Source organism: Plecotus auritus, assembly GCF_963455305.1.
Source record: "Plecotus auritus genome assembly, chromosome: 2".
In the NCBI taxonomy this organism is placed as follows: domain Eukaryota; kingdom Metazoa; phylum Chordata; class Mammalia; order Chiroptera; family Vespertilionidae; genus Plecotus; species Plecotus auritus.
The window spans coordinates 40,128,393-40,145,218 of NC_137771.1; the positions used below are offsets into that span (position 1 = coordinate 40,128,393).

Here is a 16,826-nt window from a genome sequence, read left to right on the forward strand (position 1 = left end):
CATCTTTTCATCTATCAACCAAGCGTCTAGGTCATAATATCAAATTAGCACCACAATCTCAATATTCCAATTTGGAACCTGAGACTACCTAGTTTTATTCTCCACAAAGACAGTACATCTCCAGATTCTTCTTCACACCCATCCAAACCTCTGCCCCACCTGTATTCACTCCCCATTAATAGTTGCATGGGTGTCTGTATCTCTCAGAAGATTGTACACCTATTGGCAAATAAGAAGAAAATAAGATTTAATTCTGTATCCCTGATATTTTGACAAGATATTGGGCTCATAGAAATCTTCAATAATTGTTTTCTAATATTTATTCCTAAATCTGGAAAATCCTTTATTTACTCAAAATTATTCAAAATAATTTAAAAATTACTGCCTGCCTACTTGTGCCAGGCTCTGATCTGGGACTATTACAAAGAACAAGACAAGACTGACCCATACTCACATGACAAATTCTGGTCGGGAGGTAGGAGGATCAACAATGAGTAAAACACCAGACAGTGAGTAGATAAGGGAGCTAGAGTAGCAAGGGCCTGGCTTTCTGCTGATTTCTCCTGGAGGGTCAGGGACATCCTCTCTGCAGAAGTGTTAGTTGAGCAGAGATCTGAAAGACAAGGAGCCAAGTGGGGGAAGGTTATAGGGAAGGGCATTTGAGGAAGTAGGAACAGGGAGTGCAGAGGTCCTGAAGTAGAAAAGTTATATTGATGCAAGTTAAAATCATACTATGCCTATTTTTTAGAAATAAGACAACCAAATCTAAGAGAGAGGCAGTGATTTTCCCACCTCTCACAGAAGTGGTAGCTAGATTAGGAGTTGCATATAGTCAGAAAGTAATAATACTTGAGGGATTTGCGAACATTTGTCAAAGCAGTTCAATCCTCTAAGCTAGAGAAAAAGACTAGCCTGGCTGAACTTGATCCATTACACTCTCCCACTGGCCATCTATCTCATCCACTGCTCATGGCTTTCTTCACCTTCTCCATGTCCAGGTGGTTGACTCCTAAAAGTATATCTTCAGCCCAGATGTTTTTTCTGAGATTAGAGATTCTAGCCTGCATGAAAATACAAGCTCTACTTTATTTTGTACGTTACTGTGTGTTCAAAATCAAAGCATTGGCACACATAGTAGATACTCAATAAGTATTTGTTGAATGAATGAACTACTGGCCTATTTATCCAAGTACTTATCCAACTGGATGTGTTTATCTCAACATCCCACAAGCACCTGAAAGTTCAACATATCCAAATCAGAACTCCTGATCTCCACATCTCTCTCCTCCTAACTGTCCTTTCCCTGTTTTCTCTCTCTGAGATCAGTATACACTCCACCTAATTGCCCAAGTCAGAAACCTGGGCATCACATCTGATTTCTTTCCTGTATTTTTATCCATATCTGATAGACCATGAACTCTTCCCAATTCTAACTTTTATATTTCTAGAATCATCTCTGCATCTACATTCTTCTGGGTATGCCTTGTCTACAAACCTTATCATTTCTCTCCTGGATTATTATAATAATCAAATAATTGTTTCATTTCTTTCTGTATGCCTTAGTTAACCTCTATTCTGTACAATGTCTGTAAGAGTGATAATTTTAAAACAGTTTTTAAATGATAAATCTACATATTCATTTTAAAGATATGGAAAGTGTAGAGAAACTTAAAAAAAAGAGACAGAAATCACTGGTAATCCCACTATGCAGAGATAACTATAGTGTTTTGTTTTGTTTTGTGTACAATTCATTTCAATAGTTTTGTTGCACTTTATTTATTTATTTACAGCCCAAATCAGAATTATTGTATTTTAGGTTTGAACTTAAAAAATGCAAATCTTATCACATTAATCTTAGTTCATTAATACACAAGAGATTTGGATATGGTCATGTTCTTTGCCTAGAACACCCTTTTTTCCATCTAGCCAACTCCTAGCTGTTGCTTCAAAATATAGCATTAAATGTCATCTATATAAGATTAAATAAAATATCTTCCATTTAAATGCTTGCAGTGAGTCAGACTCTATGCTAAAAACTCATTTAATTTAATTATCGCAACCATTTTGCATAGATATGCTATCTCCAATGTCCAACTGAAGAAATAGAGGCTCAATTAGTGAGTGGCTAATGTAGGTGAGTAGCAGAGTGGAGATTTAAACCCCGTCTGTCTGATTATAAGCCCATGTTCTTTATCAGTGTGTCTTTAACTTTCTTTCCCTCTGATCTCCCTGTCATTTAGATTCCTCTGGGTTTCCATAGTATGCAAGGCTCACCTTTGTCTTTCTGTGTGTCCAAATATCAGTCTCCCTTGTTGGACTGTAAATTCCTTGAGGGCAGGAACTATGTCTGATTCACAGTGTCAGAGCTCAGGGAATATTCATTGAATAGATGAGGAATGGATATACAAACAATGGTTGTAGTATTATAACTCTGACCTCGGTTTTCCTTAATTTCCTTTGCTTTCACCCATGATGACTTTATGAGCTTGTTGCCTGGGGGGGCTCACCACTCATTTCCTCTGTCTTGATTCATGCTGGGGTCCTCCAATTGAGCCATGGTGACATCATGGTGGGAGAACTCCTCTGCCAGGAAAGGTGGACCCCAGACAGCAGCCCCTGAATCAAGCAGAGGAGAAAGATGTCAAGAGGGAGAACCAGTAAAAAGTTTCTGTTTGCCCACAAGTGCCAGAGTAATGAGGGGAAAGGAAACAGAGAAATAGAAGGCAGAAGCTTAATGGGATGGAAAGAAGCCCCCGTATGAAGCAGGAACTGGTTTCAACAGATTAAAATGAAAAAAGTAAAAACTTTGCATATAAGCTTCAATTTAAATCAGAGAGATCAGGTCCACAGGAACCGTTGTTGTCCATCAAAACTGTCCCGTCAATGTCAAAACTTCCTCACACCTTGAACCCAAGAACAGTGTGCTGTTAACTTAGGTACAATGGATTCCACACCCCATGATAGGCACCTTCCAGAGGGAGAGTTTCTGAGAGCTGCTTGGACCACATATTCCACAATTTGGTAACCAAAGTGGCAATTATCCTTTACTTCTCCTCTCCACTGTCACCGCAAACATTATAGCATCTCCACAAATGCTACCTAAGGGTTTGTGTGACCCACTCAGAAGAAGCAGTGCAAATATGCACATAACATGCCTATTACATGAACACACACAAAAACTTGTATGCATATCCAGAGATACACAATTGTGTATTTGCAAATACATATATATACTTGTACATACACACACACACACACATACACACTTCTACATATGTAAGCTAAAGAATGGACTGTCTAGGAATCTATTCAATAAAAAAACATCGAGTACTGCCCTAGCTGGTTTGGCTCAGTGGATAGAGCGTCAGCCTGTGGACTGAAGGGTCCCAGGTTTGATTCCAGTCAAGGGCACATGCCCGGATTGTGGGCTCGATCCCCAGTGTGGGGCGTGCAGGATGCAGCTGATCAATGATTCTCTCTCATCATTGATGTTTCTGTCTCTCTCTCCCTCTCCCTTCCTCTATGAAATAAATAAAAATAATTATTTTTTAAAAAAGAATCAATGTTGTTTCATGTACTCACAACTGTAAACTTACTTTTGCCTCACCCTGTGTGTTTATTTTCATTTGTATATCCCTGATTTTTTTAAAAAAATGGGTTGTTTCTCTTTTTCTTATTCATTATTATTTACAACCTGTTTGGTATTCAAAAAAAATTACCAAAGCCTCCCAGATACTCAACATTCATCTCTGAAATCTGGGGCCATTCATTCCACATCTTCCTTTAGAAGGAGTGGAGAATCCAATGTGATTGGCGTACTCAAGTGTTTTTCAAAATGGGAAATGGAAAGGATGTTAAAGGCTAATTGTCAACATGAGAAGGATTCATGCACAACTGGCTTTTTTTTTCTTTTTCAGAGTTGTATGTTCTAGAAGGTTACACAAAGAATATCAAAGGCTTTTGGAGAGAAACCAAGATGGTGGCATAGGTAAACACCTAAACTGCTGCTTCGCACAACAATTGCAAAACTACAACTAAAAGAAAATGGACATCATCCAGAACCACAGGAAGGATGGCCGAGTGGAAATTCTACAACTAGAAGGAAAGAGAAAAGCACACTGAGACTCAGAGGAGCTACAGGAGGCAGAGGTACTGAGACGCGCGCGTGGAGAGGACTGGCAACTGAGTGCGCGGCTGGCTTTCTCAAGCGGGAGAGAGACAAAAACTCCCGACTGCACTGAACTCCAGTTCCAGGCGAGACACTGGGGACTCAGACTCATTCAGGGAGAAACTGGACTGTCTGGCAGCAGGTGTGAGGGCAGCTTTCTCTCAGAGGTGCTTGCAGTGATTACCACGGGACACTGAGACACAGGGGCCCATTAGGGCAGGGCTGACGGGAAACCAATGCTGTCTGCTCCACCCTGAGACTCCGCCCCATTCAAGCTGAGCACAGAGGCTTTTGAAAGTCTTCTCCCATAAGGGTGTCTCCAGCACAGAAGTTCTCCCAGCGCAGACACAGCTGATCCTCACAGCCAATTGGCCTGGAGATCAATTCCTCCCAGTGATACCAACAACAATCAAGGCTTAACTACAACAAGACTGTGCACACAGCCCACAAAGCGGTGCACCAAAAGCATCTACCTCAGATAACTGGGGAGGCTGAGCCACTGGGCCCTATAGGACACCTAGCACACAAAGCCACTCTATCAACTCAGGGAAGCAGCCAAAATGCGGAGACAAAGAAACAGGTCACAAATGAAAGAAATGGAGGAAAGCAAATGACTGGATATAGAGTTCAAAACCACGGTTATAAGATTTTTCAAGAATTTTCTAGAAAAAGCCGATAAATTTAGCGAGACCCTTGAGGATATGAAAAAGGACCAACTAGAAATTAAGCATACACTGACTGAAATAAAAAATAATACACAGATATCGAACAGCAGACTAGAGGACCGCAAGAATCAAGTCGAAGATTTGAAATACAAAGAAGCAAAAAACATTCAACCAGAAAAGAAAAAAGAAAAAAGAATGCAAAAGTATGAAGACAGTGTAAGGAACCTCTGGGACAACTTCAAGTGTACCAACATCCAAATTATGGGGGTGCCAGAAGAAGAGAGAGAGCAAGATACTGAAAACCTATTTGAAGAAATAATGACCGAAAACTTCCCCCACCTGGTGAAAGAAATAGACTTACAAGTCCAGGAAGTGCAGAGAACCCCAAACAAAAGGAATATAAAGAGGACCACACCAAGACACATCATAATTAAAATGCCAAGAGCAAAAGACAAAGAGAATATTAAAAGCAGCAAGAGAAAAACAGTTAGTTACCTACAAGGGAGCACCCATACGACTGTCAGCGTATTTCTCAATAGAAACTATGCAGGCCAGATGGGAGTGGCAAGAAATATTCAAAGTGATGAATAGCAAGAACCTACAACCAAGATTACTCTACCCAGCAATGCTATCATTCAGAATTGAAGGTCAGATAAAGAGCTTCACAGATAAGAAAAAGCTAAAGGAGTTCATCAACACCAAACCAGTATTATATGAAATGCTGAAAGGTATTCTTTAAGAAGAGGAAGAAAAAGAAAAAGGTAAAGATAAAAATTATGAACAACAAATACATATCTATCAACAAGTGAATCTAAAAATCAAGTGAATAAAAAAATCTGATGAATAGAATAAACTGGTGAATATAATAGAATCAGGGGCATAGAAAGGGAGTGGACTGACAATTCTCGGGGGGAAAGGGGTGTGGGGGGTGCAGGAAGAGACTGGACAAAAATCGTACACCTATGGATGAGGACAGTGGGGGGAGGGGTAAGGGTAGAGGGTGGTGTGGGAACCGGGTGGAGGGGAGCTACGGGGGGAAAAAGAGGAACAATTATAATAATCTGAACAATAAAGATTTATTAAATTTTAAAAAAAGTCTTTTGGACTCATTCTATTTTCATTCCCACAGCAGTTCATCTAGCCCCTCCTCCCCTTATTACACTGCCATAATTATTTACTTACTCATGTTTCTCTCCTTCAGCAGGGCTCTTTCCATTCATTCTGTTGGTTTAGAGGCATGGTGTAAACAATCTTTGGGCTCTAGGTAGAACTCAGGGAAACCACCCTCAGATAGGACAGGTCTTCCTGCCGAAGTCTCTCATAGCTTCCTGTACTATCGATACTAATAATAGACTAGGGCCATCATGACCAGAGGACGACTGGTCCAGGCGGGTACACTGGGCCCACCGCCAAGTGCGGGAAAGCGGAGTCTGGGCGGGAGCAGCCCGAGCGCCTGTGGCTGGGTGACCGTGGGGGCTGTGCAGATGGACAGACCACGTTGGATGGACCACGCTGTACGGAGCCAGCGGGCTTCGCAAAAGGCCACAGAGGTATGGAGCTATAGGGCAGTGGCCCGCGTAGTCAGTGAGGCTGGGGTGCCAGGTAGGCCCCAGGTCCTCGGGCGCTGCCGGGGGAGCGTGGCCATCCAAAGTGGGAGAGAAAGCCCTTCTTTCTGGAAGAACGCGATGGTTTAAACGTGCATAGCGAAACTGCAACGGTACCAACATGGCTATGTCAGTTCCCCGAGCCGCCTGTCGGTGCCCGACTGCAGGCTTCACTGTGGGGCGTAGGCAGGATGTGACCTTGGCAGCCAGACTCACCCCTGGCATAGCCTCAGCATTATGACTTCACGACGTCACCCACAAGTGGCCATCGCTGCTGGTCTGTGGTCCCCAGTGAGCTGGCGCCGTGCATGCTCAGAGCAGCGCTCTCTGTGTTTCTGTTGAAAAGACACCGTATGTGATGGGTGCTGTTGATTCCTTAAGGTTAAAATGGGGCAGCCTGAACTTGTTTATGACACGATCTTTTCTCCATATTTTACCGCACAGTCTTCTCGTGCATCAGGCCTCTAGTTTCTTCATAACACTCATCTTAGTTCTTAATTACAATTTGTGTGCTCATTTGTAATTTTCGCATTCTCTCCTAGCCTACATAAGCCCCTGGAAGCCAATACCCCATCCGTGTCATCCATTATCCTATCTCATGTGTCTACCAGTGCATGGTACATAGTAGCTAATAAATACTAGTTAACAAGTAATTCAAATGCTTTGGATCTGAATCCCAGAGCTAACCCATTGTCTGGCATGGCTTCATTGTTACTGAAGTCCCCATGAAATGGGTTTATTTCTTTTTAGACTAGTTTAGACTAAAAAGACAGGAAGAGCCCTAGCTGGTTTGGCTCAGGGGATAGACCCCCAGCCTGTGGACTGAAGGGTCCTGGGTTCAATTCCTGTCAAAGGCACGTACCTCGGTTGCAGGCTCCTTCCTGGTCTGGGCCCTGGTGGGGGCTCATGCAGGAGGCAACTAACTGATGTGTTTTCTCAAATGGTTATTTCTCTCTGTCTTTCCCTCTCTCTTCCACTCTCTCTAAAAATCAATGGAAAATATCCTCGGGTGAAGATTAAAAAAGAAAAAACGACTAGAAGACTAGTAGTAAGGAGAGTCTTGGGGTTTGGTCTCACCAGTTTCTCCACTAACTTGCTGTGTTCCCCTCTTCTCCCACCAATAAGTTATTTTTGTCTATAGGGACCTAAGTTCCCCTAGATTTCAAGGGGAAAATTTGGACTCTGGCCTTCAGTGTCTCCCTAGCTACATCTTGGGGCCCAAAGTTACATTTCCACTTACAGCAGAATGCTGAGAAAGTGTTGAGCTAGTGCAAGGGCCTACATGGGGCTGGTCTAGCAGCAAAAAGCAGGCTGAGCTTGGTGCCAGTAAAGGAAGCCACAAGCCACATGGGTTTATTCCCCAGGCCCTGAAACCAAACGGACTTTGCCTGGGGACTTTGAAATTGCCTGGGACCAATGACTCTTTCTTTTCTTCCATTTTCTCTTTTGAACAAGAATATCTGTAACTGTTATTCTATGCCTGTCTCATCATTAAACTTTGAGAGCAGATAACTTGTTCCTTGAGTTTCACAGGTTCATTGATGGATAACAATTGTGCCTCAGGATGAATTAAACTCAGAACCTTATATTTACCTGATTTAGATAACGTAGTTTGGATGGTGAGATTTGGGACTTGAACATTTTGGATTTAGAGTTAATGCTGTAATGTGTTGAGATTTGGGGGAATGTTGCCATATTTTGCATGTGGGCCAGAGGCTGTACAATGGTAGGCAGAATAATGGCCCCCTCAAAGAAGTCCATGTCCTCATCCCTGGCACCTGTTAATATATTATGTGACATGGCAAAGGAGAATTAAGACAGCAGATGGAATTCAGGCTGCTAATCAGTTTACCTTTCCATAGGTGGGTTATCCTGGGTTATCTGAATGGGCCCCATGCAATCACCAGGGCCCTGAATGTGTAAGAGGTGGCAGAAGGGGAACCAGAGAGAGGGGAGAGTGAGGGCTGGCCCAGTGTTGCCTGGCTTTGAGATGGAGGAAGAGGGCCAGAAACCAAAGGGTGCAGGCGGCTTCTGGAAGCCAGAAAAGGCCAGGAAACAGCCTCTCCCTGGAGCCTTCAGATCAGTAAGATAATAAATTCGTGTCCGTTTAACCCACCAAACTTGTGGTAATTTGTTAGCCAGAAGCAGAAAATGAATACAAGTCCTGGCTTGCAGTTTACTCTTCTAGTATCTTAGACAAGTTGTTTCATCTTTGCATTCCTTAGTATTCCTCATTTCTAAAAACAACAATAATAATAACTGCTATAATCATCAAAAGTGTTAAAGTGCCAGGCACATAGGTGGCTCTCGCTCCCCCCAACCCCCCACTCCTTCCGGGTTGAGGCAAGAAATGAGGGGCCATAGACCATTCTCAGCAGTGCACCTCCTTTCTTTGACGTTGTCTGTGTGAAAGATGCCCGCCCTCGTGAGCTCCTAAACACACCTTATCCAGCAATGCTCCTTAGCTGCCTTTGGGCACCCACAGCTCCTCCTTTCCTGGTGAAACCCCTCTTAGAACACAACAGCCGTTTAGAGGAGCCTGAGATCTGATCTTTTCAGAGTGCAGTCAAGATGTGGAGTAGGTGGAAGCTGCGCTCACCTCCTCCTATGACCACATAACAATTACAACTGAATTATAGAATGATCAACCTCAATAACCATCTGAAGACTAGCTGAGCAAGTCCTATAACTAAGGATATAAAGAAGCCACACAGACTGGTGAGAGGGGCAGAGATGTGCACGGACTGACCCTGCACCCATGTGTGGTGGTTGAGAATTGGAAGGGATCTCAGCTGCAGAACACCCATCTGGCTATAAAGAAGCATGGATTCTGTCTGGGTGAGAGGGAAGGCTGCTGGAAACCCAGGCACCCTCTTAAAGGGCCAGCACACAAACTCTCACTCCCAGGCACTCACCTTGGGTTCCATAGGAGGGTCAGCGGCTTAAGGGGCACTGCTGACATACAGTGAGAAACAGTTGTTTCGCTTTGAGGTGAGGTCCCGCAGGGCAGCCACAATTGTCCCTTGGTAAGCCCTCCCCACCGCACAACAGAACATTAACCTGCATTAACTTCTCTAGCTCCACCTAATGGTTCAGAGGCCCCGCCCTACCCAACTCAACTTCTGATGCCCTACCAAGCTCAGGTGATCAGGAAGACTGGGCTTCTGGGTTCCACAGGCCACCTACCACATAGGGCTACCCTAACAAGACTGGAAGTCATAGCAGATCTACCTAAAACACAGAAACAAACACAGAGAGGCAAAGAAACATGCCCCAAATTAGAGAACAGGAGAAATCTCCAGAAAAAGAGCTAAATGTAATGGAGGCAAGCAATCTACCAGATACAGAGGTCAAAATAATGGTTATGAGAATGCTCAGGGAACTTAGGGGAAGAATAGATCAACTCAGTGAGAACTTCAACAGAGATAGTAAGCATAAAATAGACATAAAAACCATAAAAATAACCAGTCAGAAATGAAGACTACAGTGACTGAAATGAATGAATCAACAGCACATTAGATGAAACAGCGGATCGAATCAGTGATTTGGGAAACAGGGTAGCAGAAGACACCCAATCAGAAAAGCAAAAAGAAAAAATATTTTTTTTAAAAAAAATGAGGGTAGTTTAAGGGATCTCTGGGATAATAGCAAGCATAACATTGCATCATAGGGGTACCAGAAGGAGAAAAGAGCAAGGTTAATTTATAATAGCCAAGATATGGAAGCAACCCAAGTGCCCATTAATAGATGAGTGGATAAAGAAGATGTAGTACATATATGTACTACATAATGGAATATTACTTGACCATAAAAAAGAATGAGATCTTCCCATTTGCAACAACATGGTTGGACTTAGAGGGTACTATGCTGAGATAAGTCAGACATAGAAAGACAAAAACTATATGATTTCACTTATGTGGAATCTAAAGAACAAAATAAAAACAAACAAAACAGAAAGACTCACAGATATGGAGAACAGCTTGAGGGTTGCCAGTTGGGGGGGCTGATGAAAAGGTGAGGTATTAAGCACAAGTGGTAGTTACAAAACAGTCATGGGGATGTAAAGTACAGCATAGGGAATATATTCAATAATATTGTAATAACTATACATGGTGCCAGGTTGTACTTGAATTATCGCAGGAACCACTTTGTAAATTGTGTAATTGTCTATTCACTATGCTGTACATCTGAAACTAATCCTATATAATAAAAGCCTATGATGCACACTAACCACCAGGGGGCAGATGCTCAATGCAGGAGCTGCCTGGCAGGGGGTGGGGGGATGGGGCAGGGGGCGGGGCCAGCAAGCAGGCGGCGCCAGGCCTGTCAAGGTGGGTGCCAGCGGGGGGGCCCCCCCAGTTGCCCCACAGATTGGCCCTGATCGCTGGCCAGGTCTAGGGACCCCACCTGTGCACAAATTTCATGCACCAGGCCTCTAGTATAAAATAATACTGAATGACAACTGTAATTGCAAAAAAAAAAGTCTGAGATGAAAGCTTGGCAAACAGGCTTTCAGAGATTAAAGAACAGCTTTGACATCTGTACCCATATGACGGCCACCATATTTCCCACTGAAAGAATCAGGAGGTGGTGCCTTGAGTTAAGGCAAGCCCATTCACAGAGATGGGCCTGCTATCCCCCCTCCTCTTACCCACATACCCAAGGCAAACATCCCTCAAACATTCCAGGCTTCCAACTCCTTAATTAGTTGTGTTATGAGCTTTTATTTAAAAAGCACATTTAATACAAGTATAGTTTCGCAGATACAAGTTTTCACTTTGTATTCTACAAAAGTCTTTGAATATTATTCTCTTTACAAAATGGAACCTTACAAAAATACTGACAATTTAATGTTTTTATACAGTTTTCTCTAGTTGCAGTTATTTCTTTTATTGTAAAACAATGTCTACCACAGAACTACAATATTTTAGTTGATATTAAAAAAATTAACTCAATGCTTCTTTAAGCAGCTAATGAAATAACACAGGTCGAGACACAGTTTATAATCATAGTGGATATAGCTAAAATTGTTTCAGAAATAATATTTTACATAGTTAACTTTTAATGTTTTATACATTATTTATATAATATTTATATATAAAAATCATAGCTTGCTATATGTTGAAATGACAGGACGGCTTCTGTGGTAAAGATGTGCTTGTGGTTGATCCGTGTGTTTACATTTAGCCCGGTGTGCATCCGAGATCTGAAAGCATTTCTTCCTTCCTCCTTTTCTCAAAGGTTCAGTAGAAGGGGTCCTGCCTACTGCCTAGAGTGGACCTCGCCTGGGAGGACGGATACAGGATGAAAACTCTCTACGGAGATTTAACCCATGTGTTCTGCCCAGCAGAACCTACCAAGATCTGCCCTAGAGATCAACCCCAAGACAATAGTGCTTTACACAACTTAGCAAGAGCGACTCCCTCAGAGGCCCTCATCAGCTCTGTTATCTGGAAGGGCAACCTCTCAGGCATGAGACCGTTTGCTACTCTGGCTCATCCTGACTTTGAGTAGCCAAAAGGTTGGTTCATTTTTCATTCTTGCCCCTTCACTCCCCCACCTTGTGTACAGAAGGCTGCTTTCCATCAGCCGGCAGCAGACCACGCCTTGGCTTGTCTCCGGACCCTCGCAGGAAATCCCGATGGGCACAGAGCAAGGATTTCAAGGGGGAAAGCAGTAACCAAAGCTAACCATGACTAAGAGTGTGCAAGTGCCCGGGTGATTGATATACGTCAGCATCCTGCAATCCATGTTTCAACATCATAGGATGATGCGTCCAAAGAAGAAAAATGAGGGCCTGGACCCTCTATCTCTTCTGAAATTGTGCTATTTGTGAAATTCACTCATCCACAAAGAGTCTCCTAATCACTAACGTGAGGGACTGTGGTGTTGGCCAATGGGCCAGGAAGTGAGTGATAAGGCTTTAGGTCTAGGAATCTGGATTCAGGATCTGATCGTTTGATGAAGCATTTGCTCTTTCTCTGTATTAAACAACAACAAAACTTAAAAACAACAACTTCCTGAACCAAAGTCACAGTAGAAGATAGAGTGGTGTGGACACAGAGATGCAAGAGGGGAGCCTCCCCCCCTCCCCGGCATGGCTATTTTCTTTCTTCAGTGCTATTTCTGGCATCACGTGCTACAATGTGAATTTGAGCTTTTCTCACAAGCCTGGGACACGTCTCAGGTCACAAAGGTGACCGGCAGACTCTACTCAAAACCTTTTAGTGTTTGTTCCAGAACAAGCCCGTGTTCACTAGAACATGAACACTTCAACCAATTGCACATCCAGGATTCTGGCACTTGGTGTTAGTTTGCTGTTGTCTCCACATAGGTGAACACTACCTATTTTGGAAGGCCACAAAGTAAGACTTTTTTTCCTTTTTAAAATCAGTCGGGTAAAAAGTTTTTCCCTACATTCTACTGTCTGATGAGATTGGAGAGCAGCAAGACCTTGCTGTCAGCAGTCATTTTATAAGAACAGCTCAGGAGGCGGGCGGCGCCTACACCATGTTGTGGTGATTGTTCCTGTCGATAATGTCCACAGGTGAGAGGATCTCCTTCCTGATGGGGGGAGACAGGGAGAGTGCCGTCTTGGTCTTGAAGAGGTCGGACACGAAGAAAACCTAGAAGGACACATCAGAGATCCAAGTCAGAAAATGATATCTGGGGTCTGAGGACAACCAAGGGAAGGTGGTAAGAGCATGGACTTCAGGAAAAAGGGGGTCCCAACCCATAGATCTTTGAATAGGGAAGGACCCTAAAGGGCATGCAGTCCAACTCTTACTGTACAGACAGGGAAACCAAGGCCCAGGGAAGGGCCATGACGTGCCCCAGGTTGCACAGCCATGGCAGGAATAGAGCTCAGTTCTGTGGACTCCCAGCCTACTGCTCCGCGTTGTCAACCCCCACTCCCTTATTTCTCAAGGCAAATGAACAGCAATGAAAGATAAGTTCCTAAACAAAGGAAGCAGGTCCAAATGGGTCAGTCATTAATCCATGATCATTTCCCTTGCCTCACAAAGGACTCGAGGGTGTAACCAAAGAGATGGCCACTATGAATTCCTATCAGCAGGAGCTGGAGTAAGGAAGTTGCTGTGACCATTTTTCCTGGAAGCCCAGTGATATCAGTTTGATGGGGGTCAAGAAGCTAGGGTTTGTTGCTGAGGGAGACAGCAACTAACCCAGAGGAAAGGTCAATGAAAACCTGCCTATCGCTCCGCTCAGGTCCTTCCTCCCTCTGGGCACTGACCTCACCGGGTATCTGTGGAATCACTGAGAAACATTTACTGAACACCCACCAGCAAGGGGGTCAGGATGGCGCAGGTGTAGTTCCTGTCTCAATTAGCTTCCGATGAAAGATTCAAGAATTTGGTGAGTTACTGGAGTAAGAAAAATTTATGCTTTGTATTAGATGGCAAAGTAAACACAGACATCCATTTGAGCCATTTAGCAACAGGCGTTTGTATTAAGTCACCATAAGCTGCACCTATCGGTCATGCGATTTAATAGGAAACACATGGCTGAGCTTCAAAACGGGGAATGAAACACTTTCACAGTTCCCCTGTCTAATGGCTTTCTGGATGGAAAAGTCTTTGTCCTGCAGAGGGTAATGTTCTCACTATTAATGATGGCACTGTGACTCATTCCGGACACATTCTGGGCAAGAAAATAAAGTTCTTCATAAAACTTCACCAACGTCACGGCTCTCGCAGCCAGCGACTGGCCACACTAAGGACTTGGGTCATTTGTGGAGCCAATTGCCACAATGTCCCTTCTGTAGTAATGCGACAATTAGCAAAGTGCTACAAAAATCACAGCAAGAAACTGGTGACGCTGACTACTCCAGGAGGACAGGGTGACTAGAAGACAGACTTGCTGGTCACCACAAAACCCTTTACCTCCTTTGAATTTTGGACCCATTACAAGAGTTTTTCCCATATATTTGTAAAAAGAAAGAAGGCCGGGCTATTTCTATGCTACTAGAAGAAGGTAAAATAGCCTAAAAATGTAAGATTTTAATACATTGACAGCCTCAGTGCTCTTGAATGTACCACTGTGCAAAAGAAAAAATCTGACTTTGTGTCCCTGTCCTTTCTAAGGAGGTATGGCCAGGGAGAACTGTGGACCAGAAAGGTTTGTCCCCCAGCCAGAGCCACACCTGGGAAGCAAGAATGAAAACGTCAGCCCAGCCAGGAGGCTCTAGACTCCTGTTCAGGAACCTGCACAAGTGCTCAGACAGAGAAGGAGTTTCACCTGCTCACATAAGGAAATACTAGCGAATGTGATTTAAGTTAAATGTGGAGATACACTCTCCAGCTCTCCTCTGATAGGTACAGAGCCCGTGTCCTCACCTCTGCCTGGAAACCACCTTCCCCTCCCTCCTTCACTGTGTCCAGAGGAAGGTTTCGGTCAATCCCTCCATCGCTCGCTTCCAACTCCACTTCTCCCAGCCTAGCAGCTAGCTCTACCAAATAAGGCTCTGTCCACGCCCATTTCTGAGAGGTCTCTCCCCAGCCTCCATCCTGTCTGCTGAGGGCAAATACAACAGGGGACAGTCTCTCCACCCCCAAATATAACACCCCTTCCCCCTTCAAGATCCTGACACCACTTTAAGCTACTGGCTTATTTCCCAATTTAATTTTCTGAGCACATATCCACTGCCTACTAGGGCTTCCGTTTCCTAACTGCAAGTTAGGAATAATATGAAGGTTAAGGGCAACATTGTGCTGAGAAAACCTAGATCTAGGCCTGGTACAGAGTTCAATCAAAGGTGTTCCTTTCTGTAATTCCCAAAGTAATGACTGAGCCAAAACTTTGCTGATCAGCCTTTCTTCCTAGCTGGGAGGCTTCTTGAGGATGGAGCCTTGGACCTACTCACCCTGTATCACCTACAGCGCTCAGCATTAAGCCTTGCACACAGCAGGGGCTCAACAAATGTTTGTTGTTAAATTTCTAAACTCCTCTCTACTGGAGCAAACACTCCGGCCTTGGATCCTATCAGCACACAAAACGCCTACGGACTTCAGGGGAATCACATTCTCACACGCCACATGCACACAGCCAAGCGGCAAGATGAAGAGTGGAGTCTGGTCCAGCAGAATTCCTACCTCCCACCCCCCACCCTCCTGAAGCAGTATTTCACGTTCAGCCTGGCTTGAGGTTACACAAACACTTTTTTGGGATCCTGAAACATGATCCTGTCAAGACTCAAATAGGGCTCAGTCTTCCTAATGCTTGGACAGCAGAACACAAAAAGGACCTGTAAGAGCGAAAGTGTCTCGGCTTGGAGCCGTTCCATTTCCTGCAGAAGACCATCTCCACCCAGAAAGAAAACCCAGAGGCGCAGGCTGGGGAGGGTCTATATAAAGTAGGTAGCTCTCTTAGGCTCCCAGCCCCAGTCCCACTCCACAGATCTCCCCTGGAAGAAAGAACACATCAGACAATACACAGTCTCAGCAAACATAAAATCTATATCCGAAGCACCAAGAAGAGTTCTAAGTTAAACTGCTCCGATAGATGCTTTCAATTCCATCCCTCCTTTTGTTTGCATTTTATAAAATGCTTTCTTGCAAAATGCAATCAGTACTGGTAAACACTTATTGAACATTCACTCTGTGCCAAGTCCTGAGATTATAAGATTAAATATACATAAGACAGTGTCCTTTGCCCTCTGAGAGCTCACAGGGCAATGAGGGAGAGATCTAGGTAAACAGACCCCTACGATTGCGCTGTTGTAAGGATTATGATAAGGGGAAGCCAGGGTGTTAGAGAAGCACAGAGAATGTGACATCTAACCCAGGCTGAAGGGGAGGTGAGGGCCTTAGGAGGCTTTCCCCAGAGGAGGTATAGTTGAGCTTAGCTTTGAAGGATAAGTAGGAGTTAGCCAGGTGGTGACTGACAGGAATGTTGTTCTAGGCACAGGGAGCAGTGTGTGCAGAGGCTCGGCGGCGAGTACAGCACGTTCGGGAGCTGCAGGAAGCTCAGCATGGCCAGCGTCAAGCAGTCGACGAGGCTGGAGAGGAGATGGCCAGGTCTTCAGAAGCCTCCTAGGACAATGAGGGAACTCTGACCTTATCCTCTTGGCCTTTGGAGCCATTGTCAAGGCTGAATCAGGAGAGCAGCGTGTTGGGACAACTTGCACTAAAATCATGATGGTATCTAAGATGGAGAAGGAATTAGAAAGAGCGTGAAAGCAAGGGCACCAGTCTAGACATTATTGCAGAACCTAGGAGAGGATGAGTCCTGAACTACAACCATGCAGTGCAGACAAAGAGGAAGAGATGAGTGTGTGTGTGTGTGTGTGTGTGTGTGTGTGTGTGTGTGTGTGTTTAATACATTTTTAGTGATTTCAGAGAGGGGGAGAGAGAGAGAGAGAGAGAGAGAGAG

General features: G+C 44.1%; 1 protein-coding gene across 1 annotated transcript in view; it reads right to left on the bottom strand.

Annotated features, from left to right (window-relative positions):
- Positions 1-11,143: 11,143 nt before the first annotated feature.
- PLPP3 (phospholipid phosphatase 3) overlaps positions 11,144-16,826 on the bottom strand; it is a 79,024-nt gene continuing 73,341 nt past the window's right edge. The window contains exon 6 of the mRNA XM_080656295.1: positions 11,144-13,063. Coding sequence (XP_080512421.1) covers positions 12,941-13,063 — 123 coding nt within the window. The 3' untranslated portion in view covers positions 11,144-12,940. The remainder of the gene's footprint in view (positions 13,064-16,826) is intronic.